Raw genomic sequence first — 20,646 nt, 5'->3', positions numbered from 1 at the left:
TGCATGCGACACTCAGTCCCATCAGTGACGTGAGGGAAAGGCAGAGTAGGTTGGTGTCATTCCACAGTGGTTTCCTTTTTTTTCCCCTGCTTTTTGTTTCTTACTCTTTTCATCTGCTCCAGTGAGGGTTCTTCCTTGGGCTGCAGTCATCCTGCAAGTATAGCTCCTCCTGTATCTCCCCTTGTGCATCCTCCCTGTTTTCACAGAGGTATCGTGCTCCTCTGATGGGTTGAGTGCTGACACATGGTGGGTCAGGTTCATCCGTTGTTAAGCCAGCTGGAAATGGCTGCGACCAGCATAGGGCAGTCTCTGATGTCCTTCCTACACAGCTCACCCCTGAAGCTCCCTGCCCTTACCAAACCCTGCCAGTTGTGGCCAACACAGGCATATTTTGCTAACATAGAACATAAAACTATGTGCATTCACCCTACAAAGGTGCACCAACTCTTCAACAGTGCCAGGGCCTTGTAGTCATCAGGTTTGCTGTGTTTTATTTTTCCTTCCCATGATTTTGGAATCTTGCTTTGAAGGCTTACTTAGCTAAGTAGGATGTTTTATTTTTACATGAGGAAAATTTATTCTTGTAGGATCCATCACCAAAAGAACAAAGTTTCTCTATCCTGTTTTTGAGTCTTGAATTGTATTGACCCAACAGTGCGAAATTCTGAATTCTTTCTACATGTGACAAGGCTGACAAAACAGAGTTAATTTAACAAAACAAACATCTTTGTTTTACACCTTGGGAAAGGAAAGGTGAAGAAGAATCTTCTTTATGTTGAGGTTATTTCATAGTCATCTATTAGTTGCTTGCATTTTTTTTCTTAGGCATTTAATATAGGCCACTATCAGGTAGGGAGGCCGTCTAACCAGTGGTATGGTTTAATGTCAAGATAACTTTCTGCAGCTGAGTTGCAAACAGTTGGAAAAGTTTCTGTTAACCACCACCAAAAAAACTCCACAATGTACAGCACTATATTCAGGCCTCCTGGATGAAACTTCTGAGATATGGTTGTTCTGGTCTGTGCTTGCAGAATTCAGATCAAACATGTTAAGCCATGGAAATAAATCTTGCAACTTCTTTACTGCCTGTTTTTGAGCATCCTCAGGCTTTTAATGACACAGTTCTTTTGTTAAATATTCTTATACTCTGCAGAATTAAGAATTAAGTATTTTGAGCATGTTTTCTACCTTGTTACCATTTCTGAACAGTTTTCAAATATTTCCTTAGGATATGCTAGATGTATAATCTCTTTCTTTACACTAACTAAATATTACACCTTTTAAAAAAATTCTTACTCTTCCTGTGTATATCTACTTTTTTGTTAATCTACTTAGTCATATGATACACAAATTTTTATGCAGAATACACGTACACATTTATCTAGTAACTGGAAGCAAAGTATTTTTACTTTCAATAACACTGTGTTTCTTTCCATAATTGTTTTCTAGAAAGGTAAAAAGCCATTTCTTCTGGCATCTGAAAAAGGCCATGTTGACATGATAAACCATTTGATTACTCTGAAGCTGTTTACGTCTGAAAAAGATAAGGTAAAGGTTTCTTTTCCACAGAAGTACAACTAAAATTGTGCTTGTGAAAGATAACTTTGTTTCAGTGTAGTTACTACACAACCAAGTGATGTGAATCAACTGTGCAGATGTCACGGTGCTGGCAGCGATATATATTGGACAAACAAACATAAAAGGATGATGATTTTTTGGTAACTAAGGGAGGACAGTGGAACTTCTGGTCTAATTGCCAAGAGAATTTTCCACATGCATTAATAATTCATGTAAAGCAAGACTAGCATATGCTGTCTGTTGGGAGAAGTGGGAAGGTCTGGTGACTAACGTGCCAGCCTCTGTACTGGGAGATCATGTTTCCCAGTTTCTCGCTCTGCTCGGCTGTGTCTGTGTGTCATTGTTAAGTCCCGCATGACTAATTTTTCAAAGTTGTTTAAATACTTCAGAAGGTAAATAAACATACATGGGGATTTTTCAGAAGTGCCTAAATACTTCAATCTGATTGAGTTTGCTTTTGACATTGCATTTCAAGGTGCCTAAATAACTTTCAAGGTCTGCCCTTAAATTTCCTTACTCCTTACTTCACTGTTTGTGGAATGAACATGTCAGTGTTTCTCAGCATCTGAGGCATTGGAAGGATAAATACATTAAAAATTGTAAAATGGTCAGAACCTCCTAGAAGCTCTAAGGCACATGGAGGACAGGGAGGTGACTTGAGACAGCCAGCATAGCTTCACCAAGAGTCAGTCCTGCCGGACCAACCTCGTGGCCTTCTAGGATGGAGTGACCACATCAGTGGACAACAGAAGAGCTATGCATGTCGTCTGTCTGGACTTCTGTAAGGCCTTTGACATGGTCCCCCACAACATCCACCTCTCTAAATCAGAGAGAGATGGATTTGATGGGTGGACGGTTGTGTGGATGAAGAATTGGTTGGATGGCCACATGCAGAGGCTAATGGTTAGTGGCTCAGTGTCCAGATGGAGATCGGTGACAAGCGGTGTTCCTCAGGAGTCCGTACTGAGACCAGTACTGCTTAATATCTTCATCAGTGACAGGGACAGTGGGATCGAGTGCACCCTCAGCAAGTTTACAGATGACATGAAGCTGCGTGGTGTGGCTGACATGCCTGAGGCATGAAATGCTATCCACAGGAACCTGGACAAGCTCAAGGAATAGCCCTGTGTGAACCTCATGAGGTTCCACAAGGCCAAGTGCAGGGTCCTGCCCCAAGTGGTCGGGGAAACCCCCAGTATTGATACAGGCTGGGAGATGAAGGGATCAAGAGCAGCCCTGTCAAGAAGAACTTGGGGGTTCTGGTGGATGAAAAGCTGGACATGAGGTGGCAACGTGTGCTCGCAGCCCAGAAGGCCAACCCTATCCTGGGCTTCATCCAAAGCAGCATGGCCAGCAGGTTGAGGGAGGTGATTCTGACCCTCTGTTCCCCTCTGGTGAGACCCCACCTGGAGTCCTGCATCCAGCTCTGGAGGCCTCAGCACAGGAAAGACATGGACCTGTTGGAGCGGGTGCAGAGGAGGGCCACCAAAAGGATCAGAGGACTGGAACACCTCTCCTATGAGGACAGGCTGAGAGAGTTGGGGTTGTTCAGCTTGGAGAAGAGAAGGCTCCTGGCAGATCTTACGGCAGCCTTTCAATACTTAAAGATGGTACAGAAAGAAAGATGGGGACAGACTTTTTAGCAGGCCCTGTAGCGATAGGACAAGGGGTAATGGTTTTAAACTAAAAGAGGTAGATTTAGACCAGATACAAGGAAGGACTTTTTCACAATGAGCATGGTGAAGCACTGGCACAGGTTGCCCAGAGAGGTGGTAGATGCCCCATCCCTGGAACCCTTCAAGGTGAGGTTGGACGGGGCTGTGATCAACGTGATCTAATTGAAGATGTCTCTGCTCATTTCAGGGTGGTTGGACTAGATCACCTTTTAAGGTCCCTTCTAACACATTTATGATTATGTGTTAGAAGGGACCCTATTCTATGATTCTATGATACTGCATTTATAGAACCATGTAAACAACCACCCAGGAAGTTATGCTTTTTGGTTTTTTGTATTTTGATGATACTTTAAAAGCTGCACTGCGACCTGGAGCTCTGGTGTGCTAAGTAGTGTACTAGCAGCAGTTAAATTACAGTGTTGTCCCAGATATCTATCAATCAGGCTGAATATGTAAAGCAGCAATAATGGGAGGTGAATGCTGTGATGCTAAAGGATAAGTAAGAAACTAGGACAGCAACTCATCTCATGGGTCACTGAAAGCAATTGCACTGTAACCATCAATTAACAAACATACTTTTTCTTAAAATGTATTTGAGTTTTCTGCCCCTCCACCTCCACAGTGCTCTGATTGAAAAGTTGTTCTGGACCCTCATTTCCCTGAGGGTTAGGATCCTTCTCCTACTTTCCAGCATAAATTTGTTTCTAGCCAGTTTTATACTTGTTCTTGTGCCAGCATTGTCTTTTAGATCAAAAGCTGCTGCTCTTCCTGATAATCATCTAGTTTGCTCTTTTTTTTTATTTGCATGCTGGTGTGCTTTTTTTTTTTTCTTTCTTAGCTAGTGAGGAATTGCACTGATGGTTAAGAGGATTGAAGATTGTGACATCAGTATCAAAGCCACTATGAGATTAGATATACTTATCTAGGTTTTGGCCATTTATCTTTAAATCGGTGCTTTTGGGGGCTTGATGTCCCCATCCTTGTAGGAACAAGTGTCCAAAGTTTTCTTCTGATTCATTCTTTAGGAGTTAGAATTTTAGGTCTTTTTCTCTGCTAATACAATGCATTTTTCAGAATATGAGACAACCAACAAGATCAAAGTCATGTCTGCATATATATGAAAAGGTTCCTTTTGGATATGTCTGAATCGTGGAACATGCTGTTTCGATCTGCCTCCTTCTCTGTATATGTAGAAGAAAGATGGAAAGACCAAAGGCTTTGTGTTTAAGTGCACGTTGGTTTTACATGATGTTTCAACTTTATTCTGGGTTTTTAAATATCTTTTTTGACATTTTAATTTCAAGGAAGGAAACACAGCATTGCATCTAGCAGCCAAAAATGGTCACAGAGAAGTTGTAGAAATTCTGCTTGAACGGTGGGAGGAAATAAATGACCTCAATCAGGTAAGGACACAGAAGTTATTGAAGGACATAAAGTTTGAAATTTGAAAAAGCAAGTAAAAATAACATTTTAAAGGAATAAATGTTGCATTGAGTAGACTTTATTTGTTCTGCTGCTTTTCTGTTTGCATCCTGTTTCCTTGCTCCTCCTCCAATAAATTCAGCTCCATTATGTCCTTCAATGTCTCTTTCTCTGTCCTCTGTCCCTCACACAACAGTCTCCCCTCCATCTTGCAAACCCTAACTACTACTGGTAGAAGGAAACAGGAGGGCCTAACCTCCACCTTGCTTCCTGTCCTCCAACATTTCTGGCCATGTGATTCCATTCCTTTTACTGTCTCTGGTCAGGCTGTTCCCTGAGGTGGTTCATCATGCATAGCTGGCACATACCATCATAGGAACCTCAGCAATGAGGTCTCAGATTTGTACCTTGTTCATCTGATCTCAATTGCCTGGACCAAACTGGCTGCAGCCACTGTCTATGCACTTTTTCTTTCACGGGTTAGTGTTGACGAGTTCAGCCAGCATATTCATAAATCGCATATTAGCTGTGAAAGTTGTATCCCTGAGTTGATGCACTCATGAGCTTAACTTTAAGGCTTAAAGTAGGAGTGGCAGAATGAAATGCACACTAAGCACTCAGCTCGGCATTCCTGCTTTGCAAAAGGTCCTTGTGTCTTCTGCTTCTGTGGGGCAGCTGGAATGAACAGGGCAAGTTAATTCACTTTGTCATGGGCCAGCATTCCTATGGCAGACGCCTGCTGCGTGGTTGACAGGCTGTTCTGCTGGCCTAGCAGGCAACATGAGTAAGGGACACTCACTGCTATCCAAGGTCCTTGCCTTCCTCAATCAGAAACAGTTTTATGGGTCAAGGGGCTTTCTCTTATCCAACTTGTCTGTTATTCAAGCTATGTAAGATTTGAGGCACACAAGCCCCTTTGAAATGTGAAGCCCTTGTGTTTCCCAGACTTGTCTAACAATGTTGTTGCTTATGCACAGTTTGTGCTGCTTGTCCCCCTGCCTTGCTGTGGCTAATGGTGTGACCTTCCTGTCCAGCCAGAGAAGTTCTGGTCTGTGGGTACACAGATTTCTCTTCCCCCAGCATGAGCAAAGCACTGCAATATATTAAGTTTACCAGAATAATGGTGTCAGGAGTTCAAGCAAGGGAAAATCAGGATTTATTGATGCTTCTGTGAATGCTGAAGCACTAGAGTAACTTTCAGTAAACCTTTGTGTACTTTAGCAGTTGAGAAGCAGGGATTAGATTGTTGTGCAGCCAATGTAACTTCTTTAGAGACTTGCTGTGGATACATGGAGACTTTTTTGGGGTGAGAAGATTTGAAATAAATGTGCAGCACAATCACTTCTGATGAAAGTTCTCCTTATAACTAGCACTAGAGTTGGGAATTTGTCAGAAATCCATGGCATATGGACTGACAGAAATTGGCACTTATGGCATGTGCTAGCATGCTAGGGGTGTTGCCTGATGTTGAATGGCAGCAATTGCTACCCACCATCTTTGTTTCTGTGCCTGTTGCTAGTAATCTCCTTTGAAAAGAGCGTGATTAATATTTATGACATAGTTATCTGTACCGTAAACCTTACTGTACATCTGTTGACATAAATGTCATCCGTCACTTAAGTGTTGGTGAGTTCCCATTTCATTGAAGTGTTAATTTAGGAGCATTCAGGTTGTGTTCTCTTGTGACCATGTCCCCTTTTCTATTGAGCTGGATGAGTCTGGTTGAGCTAACCTGTTTTGTGTCACAGTCTTACAGTCATGTGGCTTAACCTGGAACAGACATTTTCTCTCTGTTGTTTCTCTCTGTTGGTCTAGAATGGAGAAACTCCATTTTACTTGTCTGTTGAAGGAGGCCATGACAAATGTGCTGAACTCTTACTGGAAGCAGGGAGTGACATCAACATTTTAACTCAAGTATGTACACAGTATCCCCGCAGCACACAGGTACTGGAACATCCTGGGCTGTGTGAAGGACCTTTTCTTTTCTGTGTGTACTAACAGTATATTTGCTCCGCTTATTTTTATGAAATAGTTAATTAGTTAATGAATTAATAAAATAGAATTGGGAATGTGGAGAGTGCTAACAGAATAAAACTGATGTGGAAGAAATATAGCATAGATTTATTTGACAGAATTCTGTGGAGGAGCTTTTTTATTTACTGCATGTCCAATAGTAAAACATACAGCTAGGAAATGTAACCAGCTAGGGTAACTGAAAATCCTCCTTTTTGGCAGCATGTATGACTGAAGTGGTGACAAACTTGTTCTCACATCTGGTTCCTGGACTCCAGTCTAGCTCACATCTGTTGAATGGCCTTGGCTTGTCTGCTGCGAGAAGTTTATGATTCCAGCAGACTGACAGCTTGTTTGTTTTAGCAGAATTATTAAGTGAAAAATTTCTGCTGCTTTATTTTTAGAAGTTTGTTACTGTGACTGTACTTGCTTCTTAAGGGTCAAACTGAACTAACAGACTAGGAGAGACGTTGGCATTGTTGATGTCCATGGTGCAGATAGCTGACAATGCTGATTTATCTTTCTTAAGACAGATTGAAAAGCACTGTAGAATACTGGTGAGTTTAGCATGTTTGTTGTGATACTGTAAAAATGGGATGTTCCTTCAGTATTTACAAAAACACATCATGCTAACTGCTGATCCACTTCATTTTATGTCATTTTATCAAAGGGAGTTTGCTGGGAGCAGGGGATAATAACACAAATTTAAATGAAATATTATCCTGTAGCTCTCTTTAATACTGTTTTTTCAGCAACAAAAATATAAGTTTTTGCTCTCTGTACCATTTTTTTCAGAACAATAGCAGTGCTTTGCAGATTGCAATTCAGAATGGACATCTATCCTTGGTTACTTTTCTTATTGATAAGAATATTGACCTGCTTCCTAAACCTGAGGTGAGTGTATATAATATAATTTTTCTGCTGTTATTCAGCATGTCCTGTCTTTTATAGCCTTTCCTGGGAATTCAGACAGCTGAATGATATTGACTAGTTCCTTTATTTTTTTATTATACACATAATAATGTGGTTTATGGATATTGGTCAGCACTATGTATGGACCAACACAGACAAGGTCCTGTTGCACAAACCCTGTGAGTACCTGGGCAGACTGGTGCAGTGCAGTGTAGAGGTGGCCAGGGTAAGCCAAGGACCAGGTGTTAGGAGAAGATGAGCAAAGTACCCTGGTTGAACTAAGCAGGAGTAATGCAGGCCTCCCTGTGTGCAAAGAATTAACACTTGTTACTGATTTCGAATAAAGGTAAATAAAAGGTAAATAAACACTTCAGTGCTTTCACTCTGCAGTTAAAGCCTATGCCTTCAAAATCTGCATGCCACCATTCTTTGTGATTTAAAAAGAAAGTTGTATTCCTAATATTAAAATATTGTCTCAATTTAGATATTACAGTTTTTGTTAACATCTGAGATTTTCTGTGACTAGGAAATTATTTTCCACTTCTATAGTACAGGATGAAAATAAAATTTGGGCTTCATGACTTATCTTCCATGATCACTGGCCTGTTGCATAATGTTATCAAGGATGATCAATTTATGATGTGCTTGAAATGATTTATTGTAAAGATCAGGCAGTTGTTGTGCTGCTTGTTCTCCTTCTGTAGCAGAAACAGCTCATAAAATTGTAACTTATGTTTGGAAACATTTCCCGTGCAGCATTGCATAAGAGTTTGCTTTATTTTTCTGTAGCCCTGAAGAAATGGTTGTGGTTTATAAAGACACCAACGAACTGGTGTCTGGCACCCGTGAAGGGCACTGACATGGAATTGTTTTTTAACTGTATTTAAAAAGAAACTTATGAGTCACAGGTTCAACATGCAAAGTGATCTTACCAATCTAATGGTTGGATCATGACTGATGTTGGACCTGTGCCCCAGTTATTTTAATGAATAATCACTCAAATAAAACCCCTTAGTTTCTTTCTAGCTATAGTTTGCTTTTTATAAATATGACAGCAAGTCAGTTTAGTACGAAGAATATTTACAGCAGCAATATGTGACAAGAGTTTATTCCTGGAAAGTAGATTTTGACAGCTATATTATGCCTCCAGCCTGTCCAACTAAGGGCAAACACAATTTTCTCAGGGAACAGAAACATTATCCTAAGCTCTATTGTCCTCCAAGGGCAGCAGCATCCCAGGTGTGAAGGCATAAGAGGAGCACTTTGCTGCGTTTCTAAGTGGTGGCACGTTGATATGCACCCAGTGCACTCAACATTTCCAGGTTTCTCAGCTGTATTGTCTAGCTGCTGCTGAAGGTGTTGCAGCAGCAGGAGCAGGCTGCCAGCTCTGGCATAACTCTGCACCTCGAGGTGTGTTTTCTGCAGTCTCAAACCTCCACTGGAGCATACCGTCTTTGCAAGGGGCAGACTTTAACAAGAACCTCTTTTTTGTTTGAATGAAATTCTAGTGAATATACACAAGTATAATAGTTTCTTATTATCCCTCCACAGCAGAAGAATTCTTCTCTTCATTTAGCAGTCATCAATAATCATCTACCGGTAGTAAAAATCCTCTTGGATGCCAATCATGACATAAACTCCTTAAATCACGTAAGAAAAACTGGGAATTAACACAACTTCACTGGTAAAGTGGAGATTATGTGGGTTTTGCTTGAAATCATTTTTTTTTTCCTTATGAGCTCAGGCTACAAAAAAGTAGGAAGGAAGAAGGCAGTTCTCTCCTTATTTCTTCACGTGTGTGCATATGTATTAGTCACTGGCACATGCTGTGCTAGTAGTATTGTTTGTGCAAGATAAGGATACCAAACACTATATATTCAGAAAATATTTGGTTTAATTTATTGTTTGTTACAATTCATGGGTAATAAATGACAGAAATGTCTCAACGGTATTGATCTCAGAGGGAAACCCACTGCAGAGTCAGTTGGCTGGGATGGAGTTAATTTTTTTCATAGCAACCGGTAGGGTGCTGTTCTTTAGATTTGTGACCAAAACAGTGCTGGTAAGGCACAAGTGTTTGCTCTGTTGCTAAACAGTGTTTGCACAGCACCAAGGCCTTTTCTGTTTCACACTCTGCCCCCGCAGTGACTGGGGTGTGCAGAGGTCTGGGAAGGAACACAACTAAACAGGTGACCAGAGCTGGCCGAAGTGGTGCTCCATACCATATAACTATCACACTGAGTGATGAGGTCACAGGCCTCTGTGGCACAATTGCTTAGTGCATTTGGCATTAACTGAGAAGTTGATGGTTCAAGCCCACACAGGGATGCCAGCGTCTGTTTTCTCCACCTTTACCAGGTTTGCTTGGCCTCTAGTTGGTGCTGGTGGTCTTTGGAGGCCTGGCTGGTTGTTGGCCAGTTTGCTGTAGACCACCTTCACCACTGCTCATCCCCTTAGGTACTGGATCCCCTCGTCTATGGAAGGCCACTTTTTGCTGAATGTGATACTGATGTATTTACTTTGGTGTTGATTTGCTTGACCCTTTTTGCTCTACAAACCTCCTATAATTGTTAATGACAATTTTAGCTTTTGCTGTGTTGTGTATCACTTTCTTTTGCTTTGCCTGGGAGGCCATGATAAAAGCACTGGCCTTGAGCGTAATCTGATATTTTTGGGCCCTATGCTGCTGCTATCTGAATACTCAGAGAACCATCTCACAGAGAAAATCAGCAATTATAGAATCATAGAATCACAGAATAGTTTGGGTTGGAAAGGACCTTAAAAGGTGATCTAGTCCAACCACCCTGAAATGAGCAGAGACATCTTCAATTAGATCACGTTGATCACAGCCCCGTCCAACCTCACCTTGAAGGGTTCCAGGGATGGGGCATCTACCACCTCTCTGGGCAACCTGTGCCAGTGCTTCACCATGCTCATTGTGAAAAAGTCCTTCCTTGTATCTGGTCTAAATCTACCTCTTTTAGTTTAAAACCATTACCCCTTGTCCTATCGCTACAGGGCCTGCTAAAAAGTCTGTCCCCATCTTTCTTTCTGTACCATCTTTAAGTATTGAAAGGCTGCCGTAAGATCTGCCAGGAGCCTTCTCTTCTCCAAGCTGAACAACCCCAACTCTCTCAGCCTGTGGTGTTCCAGTCCTCTGATCCTTTTGGTGGCCCTCCTCTGCACCCGCTCCAACAGGTCCATGTCTTTCCTGTGCTGAGGCCTCCAGAGCTGGATGCAGGACTCCAGGTGGGGTCTCACCAGAGGGGAACAGGGTCAGAATCACCTCCCTCGACCTGCTGGCCACGCTGCTTTGGATGAAGCCCAGGATAGGGTTGGCCTTCTGGGCTGCGAGCACATTGCCGCTTCATGTCCAGCTTTTCGTCCACCAGAACCCCCAAGTTCTTCTTGACAGGGCTGCTCTTGATCCCTTCATCTCCCAGCCTGTATCAATACTGGGGGTTTCCCCGACCGCTTGGGGCAGGACCCTGCACTTGGCCTTGTTGAACCTCATGAGGTTCACACGGGCCCATTCCTTGAGCTTGTCCAGGTCCCTCTGGATGGCATCTCGTCCCTCAGGTATGTCAGCTGCGCCACAAAACCTTCAACTTAACTTAAAAGGATGCTGGGTCACATAAAACACACTAAGGGACACATGCATATATGCAGGGTTTCCACAAATGATAGTGTATCTTATTTGCTGCTGTATTGCACCCACAGACTTCTCAAATTTCTTATTCTAGTATTCTGTAGTAGGATAGATAAATAGGTTTTATTTGGGTACATGCAGCTATGTAGAGACTACACAACTCTCATTTCAGACCCAAAGATTAGACTTGAAGCTGAATGCCCTTTAGCTGTACTTCTTGTTAATGGTTTTGTTTTATTTAATGCCCTTTTTTTTTTTTTCCCCTGTTCCTTTTTTTGTTTGTGTGTGGTTTAAGGCTCACTGAACTCATTATGGAGCAGGCAGACTTCTATTCTACCTTCCACTCCATTTCATTGTTTTGTGGCAGGGCTGGCTAACAAATCCTGTTATGGGTTGTGGCACAATGTAGTGTTGAAAATAGTGGATGTCTAGTTGTCATTGCATGAATTTCAGCAGGTAAGAGGTAACTTAAGAGGATAGTATGGATGGGCGTTGGCAGTCACAAGAAGCACTGTCTGAAACACTGTTTTAAGAGGGAAGAGGGAGATCTCATTAGGTACATTAGAGGGGCATAACAGCAACTTTTTCCTGAGCCAGCTGGAACTCCTGTCTGGTTTTCCTGCAGAGATCCCACATGCTCTCTTGTTCGCCTGAAACAACACCGGCAGGTAGATCGCTCAAAAGTTAAATGCTTTCATTCTGTTCAGTGTTTTCTAGCCAAGGCCGTCTCTTGTGAATCCTCTTTAGATTCAGATTGTGAGCACTCTGCTTTTAAGGGGCAGTTTGGCTTACTGTTTTTATTTGGTGTCATTAATTCCAGAGGCAGGAAACCCCTCTACATCTGGCAGCTGATCTTGGCAATGTGGAGCTGGTGGAAGTGCTGCTGAAGGCAGGCTGCGATCTCAAGACCGTGGATAAGGTAGATTGCATTCCTCACCCATGCAAGGATTATGTGATTTCATTTTTTGTTTTATAACCTTCTTCCTAGAGATGCAGTAAGCACTTGTTTCCAGTCATCTTTCGTAAGTAAAGCTATTAGCTGTTACAAAGGAAGCCTCCATTTAATATTGATGTACCTGCAGCCTGCAGAGGTCTGAAACGGTTTCAGTGAAGAGCTGGTTTTGAGTTCAGATGTGATGAAAGCCAGTGGGGTGAAAAATGTGAAACAAACTCTGTAGTTTTGAAGGGTAAACCCCACTGCCAGACACCTCTGACGGAAAAAAGGACCAGGCTTATGGAGTGGAAAACAGCCTGGGGCTGTTGTAGCTGTGCATCTGCAGACAGGTTCATTGCCAGGAGAGGCACAGGTACAATTAGCTTCACTAATTGCAGCAATGGTGAGTTTTCCCTCTAGCACTCTGGGCCATCTGGAAATGGTGGTTCCATGTCCCTAGGAAGCTGCCCCAAATCTCTTCAGATGGGTGCTTAGACCCCTGTTACTGATGTTCAATCTGGAAAGACAGGCAAAAATGGCAATGGCTGGAAGAAGTACCAAAGCAAAGAGTCTCCGGGGAAGTGCTTTTGAAAGGGTACCAAATCCAGGTTTTACAAATTTTGCAAAATCACTGCAAGATTGAGCCTGCCCTTTTTATACTGTTACCACTAAACTGATTTTCTGTATGACTGAATTGACAGACTTGATATCTGTCATGAGCAAAATCTAGCTCTCTAGTTATTTAGAAAAGTAATTTTCATGCATAAAACTCTCCTGATGAAGAGTAAAGCTTTATGGAACTGAGTGTGGGTGACACGGTGTGTTTTGGGAGGCTGAGGTAAGATGCTGCACTGCAGTTAAACCTTCCGATTTGGAGTCATGCCTACACTAGACAGTGAGCTGCAAGTTCTCATATGGGCTAGCCCAGAATGAAGTCTTGTCCACTTCAGACAGTGTCTTAGCTGTTGCAGAACTGTCTCTACCTATTTGTATTCTAAGGGCAAACACAGAAAATTACTTCTTATTGCCTGTTTTGATCTTAAGAACCTGCAAGCCTTTGGGCTGGATAGTGCCCTGGTGTTACAGCAGTGTTGACAGAACTCAGGGCATGTCATGAAAATATGGCTCTGAGCCAGCACGAGTTCTGTCACCTTTCTGCATTAGTTTTATTTCTTGGAGTTACTTTTTCCTTGTCTGTTTACTGGATGATCCCTGAGGCCATGCCATGTACATTTGCAAGTACAGCCTTCTTTGACCTGGATTGGTGCCCAGATGCCAAAAATGTTTCCATCCTTCCTTACTGAAAAGTAGGCAGGAAAGAGGGGAGCCTGCTTTGACTGCACAGTGTTTCCCTGGCCTCCGTCCCCCAGCAGCAAATGTCCTCAGTTTTCAGAGCTTGTTGTGTATCTGCATGAGTTGCAAGCTGTTAACAGTTCATGAGATGCTCTCTTGGGACCTCTTCCGTCCTGCCACCTGCAGATATAATTGTGGTTGGTTGTGATCGATAGTGCAGAGTGCTCCCTGTGTGCAAAACTGCCACGGTGCGCGTGCATGCAGGGCGCCAGCAGTGTCTGCGCTAGTACAGGAGGCCAGAAACACCCCCTTTTTCTGCTCCCCCCTCCCATCTTCCTGAGAAATGCAGAGCACCCTTCCAGAGGTGGGATCCAAGGAGCATTTGTGGTCTCTGGACTCTGCATATAAATTATGTTTATGCTGTAAAGATTTTATGAAATGTAAATTCCTTGGTTTCAAATGCAATGCTTTTCTAAAAACAAGCTAATTATAATGATCTTGAGCAGAGCCAGGAGCTAGAACTCAAAAAGTATACATTAGGGAACTTTATAATAGCTGGAGAGTTGAAATGCATTATAATTTAATTACTGAACCTTCTAATTAATGGGTTAGCTTCTTTTAGGTCTAATTTTCTAGAATGCTTAGCACTTTTTGTGTGGAGAATACTCCGAGTATTTAAATGTGAGGCAGTTCAACTCAGTGCATATCTGCTGAAGATAGATAATTGCAGAGAGAACCCTGTAGAGCCACTGAGATGCCTTCAGATCAAAGTGCTGATAGTGGAGATGGGTTCAGATAGACTGAGCAGTCCTCTGCAGCTGGAATTAAAGCAATGGCTTTTAATTCCTTTGCCTGCCTGTACTACACACAAAACATCACCTTCAGTTGCGGTCACTTCAGTTGTCATGAGAAAGTCATTCCCACACCCTGTTTTCATTCTGAGCCAGCTTCTCTTACCATCCAAAACAAGACACAGGTTTGCCCTTAAAATTGGAGGTTTCCAACTTTGCCAGCCTATCCATCTGAAATGCCAATTTAAGCGTAACAGGGGAATGAAAGCACAAGATGGTACGATGTATGCAGCAGTCTGAGTGCAAGAGGTTTCTGACGGCAGTTGTACCTCACCAGAAATTCTTTAGTTCAGTGCAGGGAGAATTGACCACCTCTGGGCTGAGGGGATACAAATCATGCAAAAGATAGAAGAACTTTGATTGTAGCTACCCTGAAGCCGTAAAATTGTAGTAGTGTCTTCTTGAAAAAAAAGACGGGGCTCTGTAAATGATGCTCCTGTGTTTCTTCTGTGGTATATTTACCCTCATGTATATGAGATAATGTTCTGATACACTATCTCTGCTTTCAGCATGGAAAAACTGCACTAGCTGTGGCATCAAGGAGCAATCATGCCCTCATTGTAGATATGATCATTAAAGCAGAAAGGCATTATGCCATGAAACAGGTAAGAGACATCTTTCATTACACTGAGAAGAACTACAAGGGAAAAGCTAATTCTGATCCTGAAGGGCCTTTTGCCTGAGGTGGTTCCTTTTGGCAGGTTGCAAGACTGGCCTTGATAAATTGAGGTTAGGATTGGGAACGAGATGGTCTCTACCCCATCCATGTTTTCTCCCTGACTAGCTGTAAAATTATAGGCAGATCTTATTGTTTTGCTGCATTGTGCTCTACACACAGAGATGAAGAGATGGTGAGAGATTCTGACCCAAATTCAAACTGTGCCATCAGCATCAGAGTTGGGATGATCAGAATACATGTTGATCCTTGTGTCCTTTGGCATGGCAAAATCTCTGGTGGAAAATGGAGGAGTGCAGGTGTCTGTCAGTCCTTTGCTAGTAAGGGCTTAGCTGCTTCGGCAGGCTCTCCCTCTTCTGTTTTATCTACGTTAATTATAAAATGCAATCAACGAAATGGGAAAGAACCAGGCAAAAAGTGTGAAGGACACGGCTCAGATTGACATCAGATTGTCTGAATTTCCAACCTTCTTTCTCTAGTTGTTATTTAAACATAGGCTGCTTAGAGATGGCCCTCCCTAAAGGGAAGGTGTCAGATGTATTAAAGTGTAGATGACAATTATTTTGGCCTGCGTTGACTATCTCACGTCACTTATAAATCTGTACATGTTCTATAGGTGGTAAGTGTCTGGACAAGAAAAGCTAAGCTTAGTACCCCTCAAAATCAAAGGAGTATTTGGAGCTGGGCTGCTAGTGAGGCCCATTCTAGAGATGTGCCTTAAAGCTCAGCCCCAGCCCAGACAGGTCTTGAAAATTCAGTCTCATGTCACAGGGTCCTAACTGGGATCATTTAGAATTCTGAGAAAGTTTATTTATTCCATCAATGACAGTTGTAGCATTGAGCCACAAAGAACCTGCTATACCCACACACTTGATGAAAGGGAGGTATCTCATAGGATGGCGAAAGTTCATTTTAGGGCATATTAATGCTCTGTAAATCAGTCTTGTATTGGCTTGCTCAGTTTTTCTTATTTGGAGCCATAGGTTTACGTGGGGTCCCTGAGAATTGATTAAATTTGCTGGGTTTTAACACAATACAGTTTAAAATACAGACCAGTATAACAGACTGGTCTTATAATACAGACCAGTTCACAGACTGGTCTTAGTGAGGCCTTAAAAGACATCTCTTGTAGCATCTGCCCTAAAACCTGCAAGAAGGAAGATGCTAGCACACTTTATTTATGTAGAGTAAGTAATTCTGTGAGCACCAGAGCTAGCAAGCTGGGGCAAAAGGACTGGTGAAAGGAATTCACTTGACTGTCAGCTCTCATTGCTGAGCTGCCACACAGCTCTGCAACTTTGTTCTCATTCCTGAGTCCTGCAAGGGAGTGTTTGTTGTACCAGGTTAGCCAAGTGCCTCCTGGGCCGGTGTAAGCATACTCATGACTTAGCCAGTCTTTTACCACCCCACTCTGACCCTGTGTGTCCAAATCCGTGACACTTAATGTTGCAGGGCATTGTGCTGGTAAATCACAGATCTAGATTAATTATAATGAAAAAAACCTCCACGAATTCCCTATGTTGTGGTGCATATTTGATTTGTGTCAGTTCAGCTGGAGTTGTCAGGTACGTTATTGTTTCTTTTGGCTTAAAGGAGAATTAGAAGTGAAGTCATCTGTTGCCAGAGAAGACATGACAAGTCTGACAGCAGCGAGCCGAGTAACGCTCCTAACCGCTTGGCATTGTTTACTGAATTGCCTGAGGAGAAGAAAAGATGTTTAAACAGATGGTTTTCTGAAAGAGCTCCACAGATGTTGGGAAATAGAAACATAAGTGTTTGTATCCCATTACCTGAAGCTAAGAGCACAGCCTTTGGGAGCAGCTTAGATCTTGGAGTTTATGGAATATGACGTTGTTCAGGTGGTGTTAGCAAAGAGGAAGCTACAGAGTTTTGAACCATTATTGTAAGAACTGTCTTTTTGTTACATTCAGCTGACTTATCATCTGTGACAAGGCCTGGGTTACAAAAGGAAATGTCATGTTGCTGTGAGGAAGTGCACATGATACTAATGTGTGTGAGAGTGTCTTGTTCTCTCTGTTTGCCCTTTTTTCTATTTACTGCTTCTTGAGGCCTGCTGTTAACTGTCCCACCCTGCCATTACCTAGACACACAATCAGCACCAAAGAGAAAGCTGTGCTGCTGCAAAAGGAGAAAAAAAGGGGTTTTGTTTGTTTGCTTGTTTGTGTTTTTTGTTGTTTGGGTTTTTTTGGTGTGGTTTTTTTTTTAAATCTCAGAAGAGAAACACTGAACCAGGGAGAGCCTGAAACTGTCCTGTTGAAAGTCCTTAAACATCACTTTGGATGTGTCAGGAAGCATGAAATAAATTCTGCACTAAGAATGGAAGCAAACATACATGATGATGATGCTTAGTTACTGAACTGAGATTTTTTTTTCTTGCAAGACTCTCAGAAGGTTAGGAAATAACCCTGTCGTATTTTTTCTGAATTTAATCTGGAACAGAGTATTTTATGCTTAGCACTTTTTAAATGTGCTATGCTGCCATTTCCTTTATTGCTTAGTATCTGCTCTGTAACCTTATATCAACTTCCTGAAGACATTTTTCACTTTGGAGACTGATTTGAAACAGGACTAGCGCATAAACAAAATGAAATAGAAGAGTAGTTTGAGCTTACTTGCACTAGGAATGAGACTCTTCCCTGGGCATCGCTCAGCTAGGGCTGAAATCACTGCTAGGTGTGGCTTTTGCAGAGGTGCCCAAACAAGAGGCAACACCATCACTCCTGTTTCAGGTGAGCTGTTCACACAGTAGCAACATCAATTTTCATCTGGAGGGTAAAATGCTTGCAGTTTTGATATCAATCTGATTTTGCTTATTCAGGCAATAAAACTAGATCCAGGTTCAACACACATGTGCTTACCGGTGCTTAGACGCTTTGCTGAACAGGGCTCTGCATGCTAAACCTGGTGGCTCACGCTGCTATCAAGTGATGCAGGTACTCCTCATGTCAGCCAGTTGGAGCTGATGGGGCAGAGGTGGGAAGAGCCTGAGCAAGTGCCATGCTGAGGGTGCCTAGCCCCTTCACAGAGGGAGATCAGCATTTTGAGAAGCAAGAGGAAAGAATAAGAACCGTGGCTGAATTCCAGCCACGTTCAAAATGTGGTATATGAAGTAGAGCCAAGGAGCACAGCAGTGTAGGCCTAGTACTTGCTAGTGTGCTAGAGAAAGTAAGTAGTTTATTTTACATTTAACTCAAGACACAGCAATACACAAAGGAGGGCTTAGCTTCTGTTCTATTATTAAGACTGTAATTACATCATCCTTGCTAAGACATCTTCCAGAGAACTCTACCAGCTGAACACAAGCTCCTCTACCAGCATTGAGCAAATCGCCTGCAGGTAGCTACGTATGACTGTACAGAACACAGTGCTCACGGCTCACTAAGCAAAGGTTCCCAGCTTCATTACAGAATTTATCATCTGCTTTCTTTTTCAGGAACATCTAGCTCATTGTGATGATGGGCCAGACTTCAGCTTGTCCTTCAAACAAGATCACAGAACACAGACCAAGCAAATCCGTTCCTCCCTCTGGAATCTAGCATACAACCAGTTAAAACCCCAGGAATGGAAAAAACTGGCCCTGTTCTGGAAGTTCACAGATGAACAAATTAAAGCTATTGAAGAACAATGGACAGGTAACAATATCTGCATGGCTAGATGTAATATATAAGCTATAAAAACCACAAGGCAGAGTTGCTTTTTAAACTATGTATCACAGATACACACTGGCCATACTGCTCTTATCCAAATTATCAAAAGGAGTGGTGAATGGACACAAGCCTTGTCCCTGGGTCCTGGGAAGAGGTGCTGTAGAAGTACAGGCCACTTCTGTTCTCCCTCTTGGCCTGAAGGAAACTTCATCTCTGGGAATCAAAAACAGGAGCAGTGAGCAGAACAGAAGGGTCTTAAGAGCTGGTCACACTGCAAGTGAGGGCCTGGGGAACTTTGTGACACAGGAAGACCTTGTTCATGCTCTGTCTTCACAGCTGCCATGAAACAGCAGTTTCTGGCATCTCAAGTGCTGGGAAAGCAGTATTTCTATAATATGCATTATACTTGTTTACTACTACTCCAGGGTATATTTATTTCCACATGTTGAAGAAAGAAAAAGGAAAAAATTAATTTTAAGTAGTATTAAAATCCTCCTCTGCCCTCTACAGGTGCCTTAGAATAAAACCAGATTTTTTTTTTTTTTTTTTTTTAAAAACCTTTGTAAGTCTCAGTCTCCATTTTGCTTCTAGGTGAGAAAGGAAGTAAGAGTAAATGAGTAGGTTTTAAAACCTCTTGGGACTCTAAAAGCACAAAATACACTGTTTCCAGCATATGGAACAGACAAATGCTTTCTGTATTGCATAGGGGAAAAAAGTTATAAGGAACATGGAAACAGAATGTTGCTCATCTGGTTACATGGTATATTGCTGGCTCATCAGAATCCTGTCAAGCATATCTATGAAGACTTGGTGGAAGCAGGATTTCAGTCTTTAGCTGGTAAGTTGTCTCACATGTCCTCTGTGAGACTGCAGTGCAGTGCTGAGGTGCCTGCTGGTGCTGGGAAGGCGTGACTATGGTGGAGCTGGAAGACACTCTCTTCCTTTCTGGGAATCTGCCCTTGCTGGAGGGTGAGGTTGCTTGAAGAGCATTTAAGTGAGACTTGAGATTTCTAAAGGAAGATTTGTGCTAACTTTGCTTTCCCCTCCCTTTCTCCTGCAACCACAGTTGAAATGTGTTCACTCATCCTTCACTTAGATTAGCCTGAACTTGTAAAAAGCAGAGCAGTTCAAGCGAGCATTTTCTCCTCTTACTTTACAGAGAAGATCAGAGCTGCAAGTAGCACTGACATCGACTCCAGAAAATGTGCAATTTCATGAGTTCATCAATAAAACATGGCATATATGATAGAATTACATGCCAGATGGAAAGTGACTTTCAAATACAAATAATTTCTTTTCTGGAAACAAAAAACTATTTTCAAGTCTAGGACTTTTTCCAAGCCAGAAGAATTTGCACACCTGAAATATTTGTTAGTTCTTTCTCATATGCTTGCTATACAATGATTTAAAGAATTTAAGAGTGAATGGCTGGCTGGTAATCTATGACTATACTGCTAAGCAAGAACCACCTCCCTACAATTTCTACATCTGGCTTAACATTGATACGCTAGTTCTGTAATGGAACTGCAAATTAAGCTACTTTGTGTTTGACATGAAATGTAAATGAGAAGTTTTCTACCTGAAAGAAATTAAACTTAGTAAGTGAAAATTACGTGTATAAATCAACACTTCCAGAAAAAGGTTGGCACTGGCCTCATTTGGGATTCAGGGTTTTATAAAATCTTGCTAGGATTATAGTGTTCCTGTCTGAAGAGGGCTTTTCTCTTGTTTAATTAGTGCTAGGATTATAACAAGTCTTTCTTCTTCGGCATTTGATTTATGTAGTGAAAATAGACAAAAATGTCATGTCTAAAACCATGTGTGTCTGGCTACAGAATTTTCCATCACGGCATAACCTTGTATAAGTCAAAAAAGAACATTTGATATTTAATACTTAACAGGTCTTCTTCATATTCCAAATTAATATTTGGTAGTGTCTTGTTGAACATATTTAAAGGTTTTCTCACTATTGAA

The 20,646-nt window shown here is 42.0% G+C and overlaps 1 protein-coding gene across 1 annotated transcript in view; it reads left to right on the top strand.

Moving 5' to 3' along the window:
* ANKDD1B (ankyrin repeat and death domain containing 1B) overlaps positions 1-19,629 on the top strand; it is a 31,173-nt gene extending 11,544 nt beyond the window's left edge. The window contains 9 exon segments of the mRNA XM_082013536.1: positions 1,450-1,548; positions 4,559-4,657; positions 6,492-6,590; positions 7,485-7,583; positions 9,153-9,251; positions 12,071-12,169; positions 14,838-14,933; positions 18,459-18,657; positions 19,379-19,629. Of these exon segments, the coding sequence (XP_081869662.1) occupies positions 1,450-1,548; positions 4,559-4,657; positions 6,492-6,590; positions 7,485-7,583; positions 9,153-9,251; positions 12,071-12,169; positions 14,838-14,933; positions 18,459-18,657; positions 19,379-19,584 (1,095 nt within the window). The 3' untranslated portion in view covers positions 19,585-19,629.
* Positions 19,630-20,646: the final 1,017 nt, after the last annotated feature.

Source organism: Phaethon aethereus (assembly GCF_964289735.1).
Source record: "Phaethon aethereus genome assembly, chromosome: Z".
Lineage (NCBI taxonomy): Eukaryota > Metazoa > Chordata > Aves > Phaethontiformes > Phaethontidae > Phaethon > Phaethon aethereus.
This window is presented reverse-complemented; position numbering and strand designations above follow the sequence as displayed.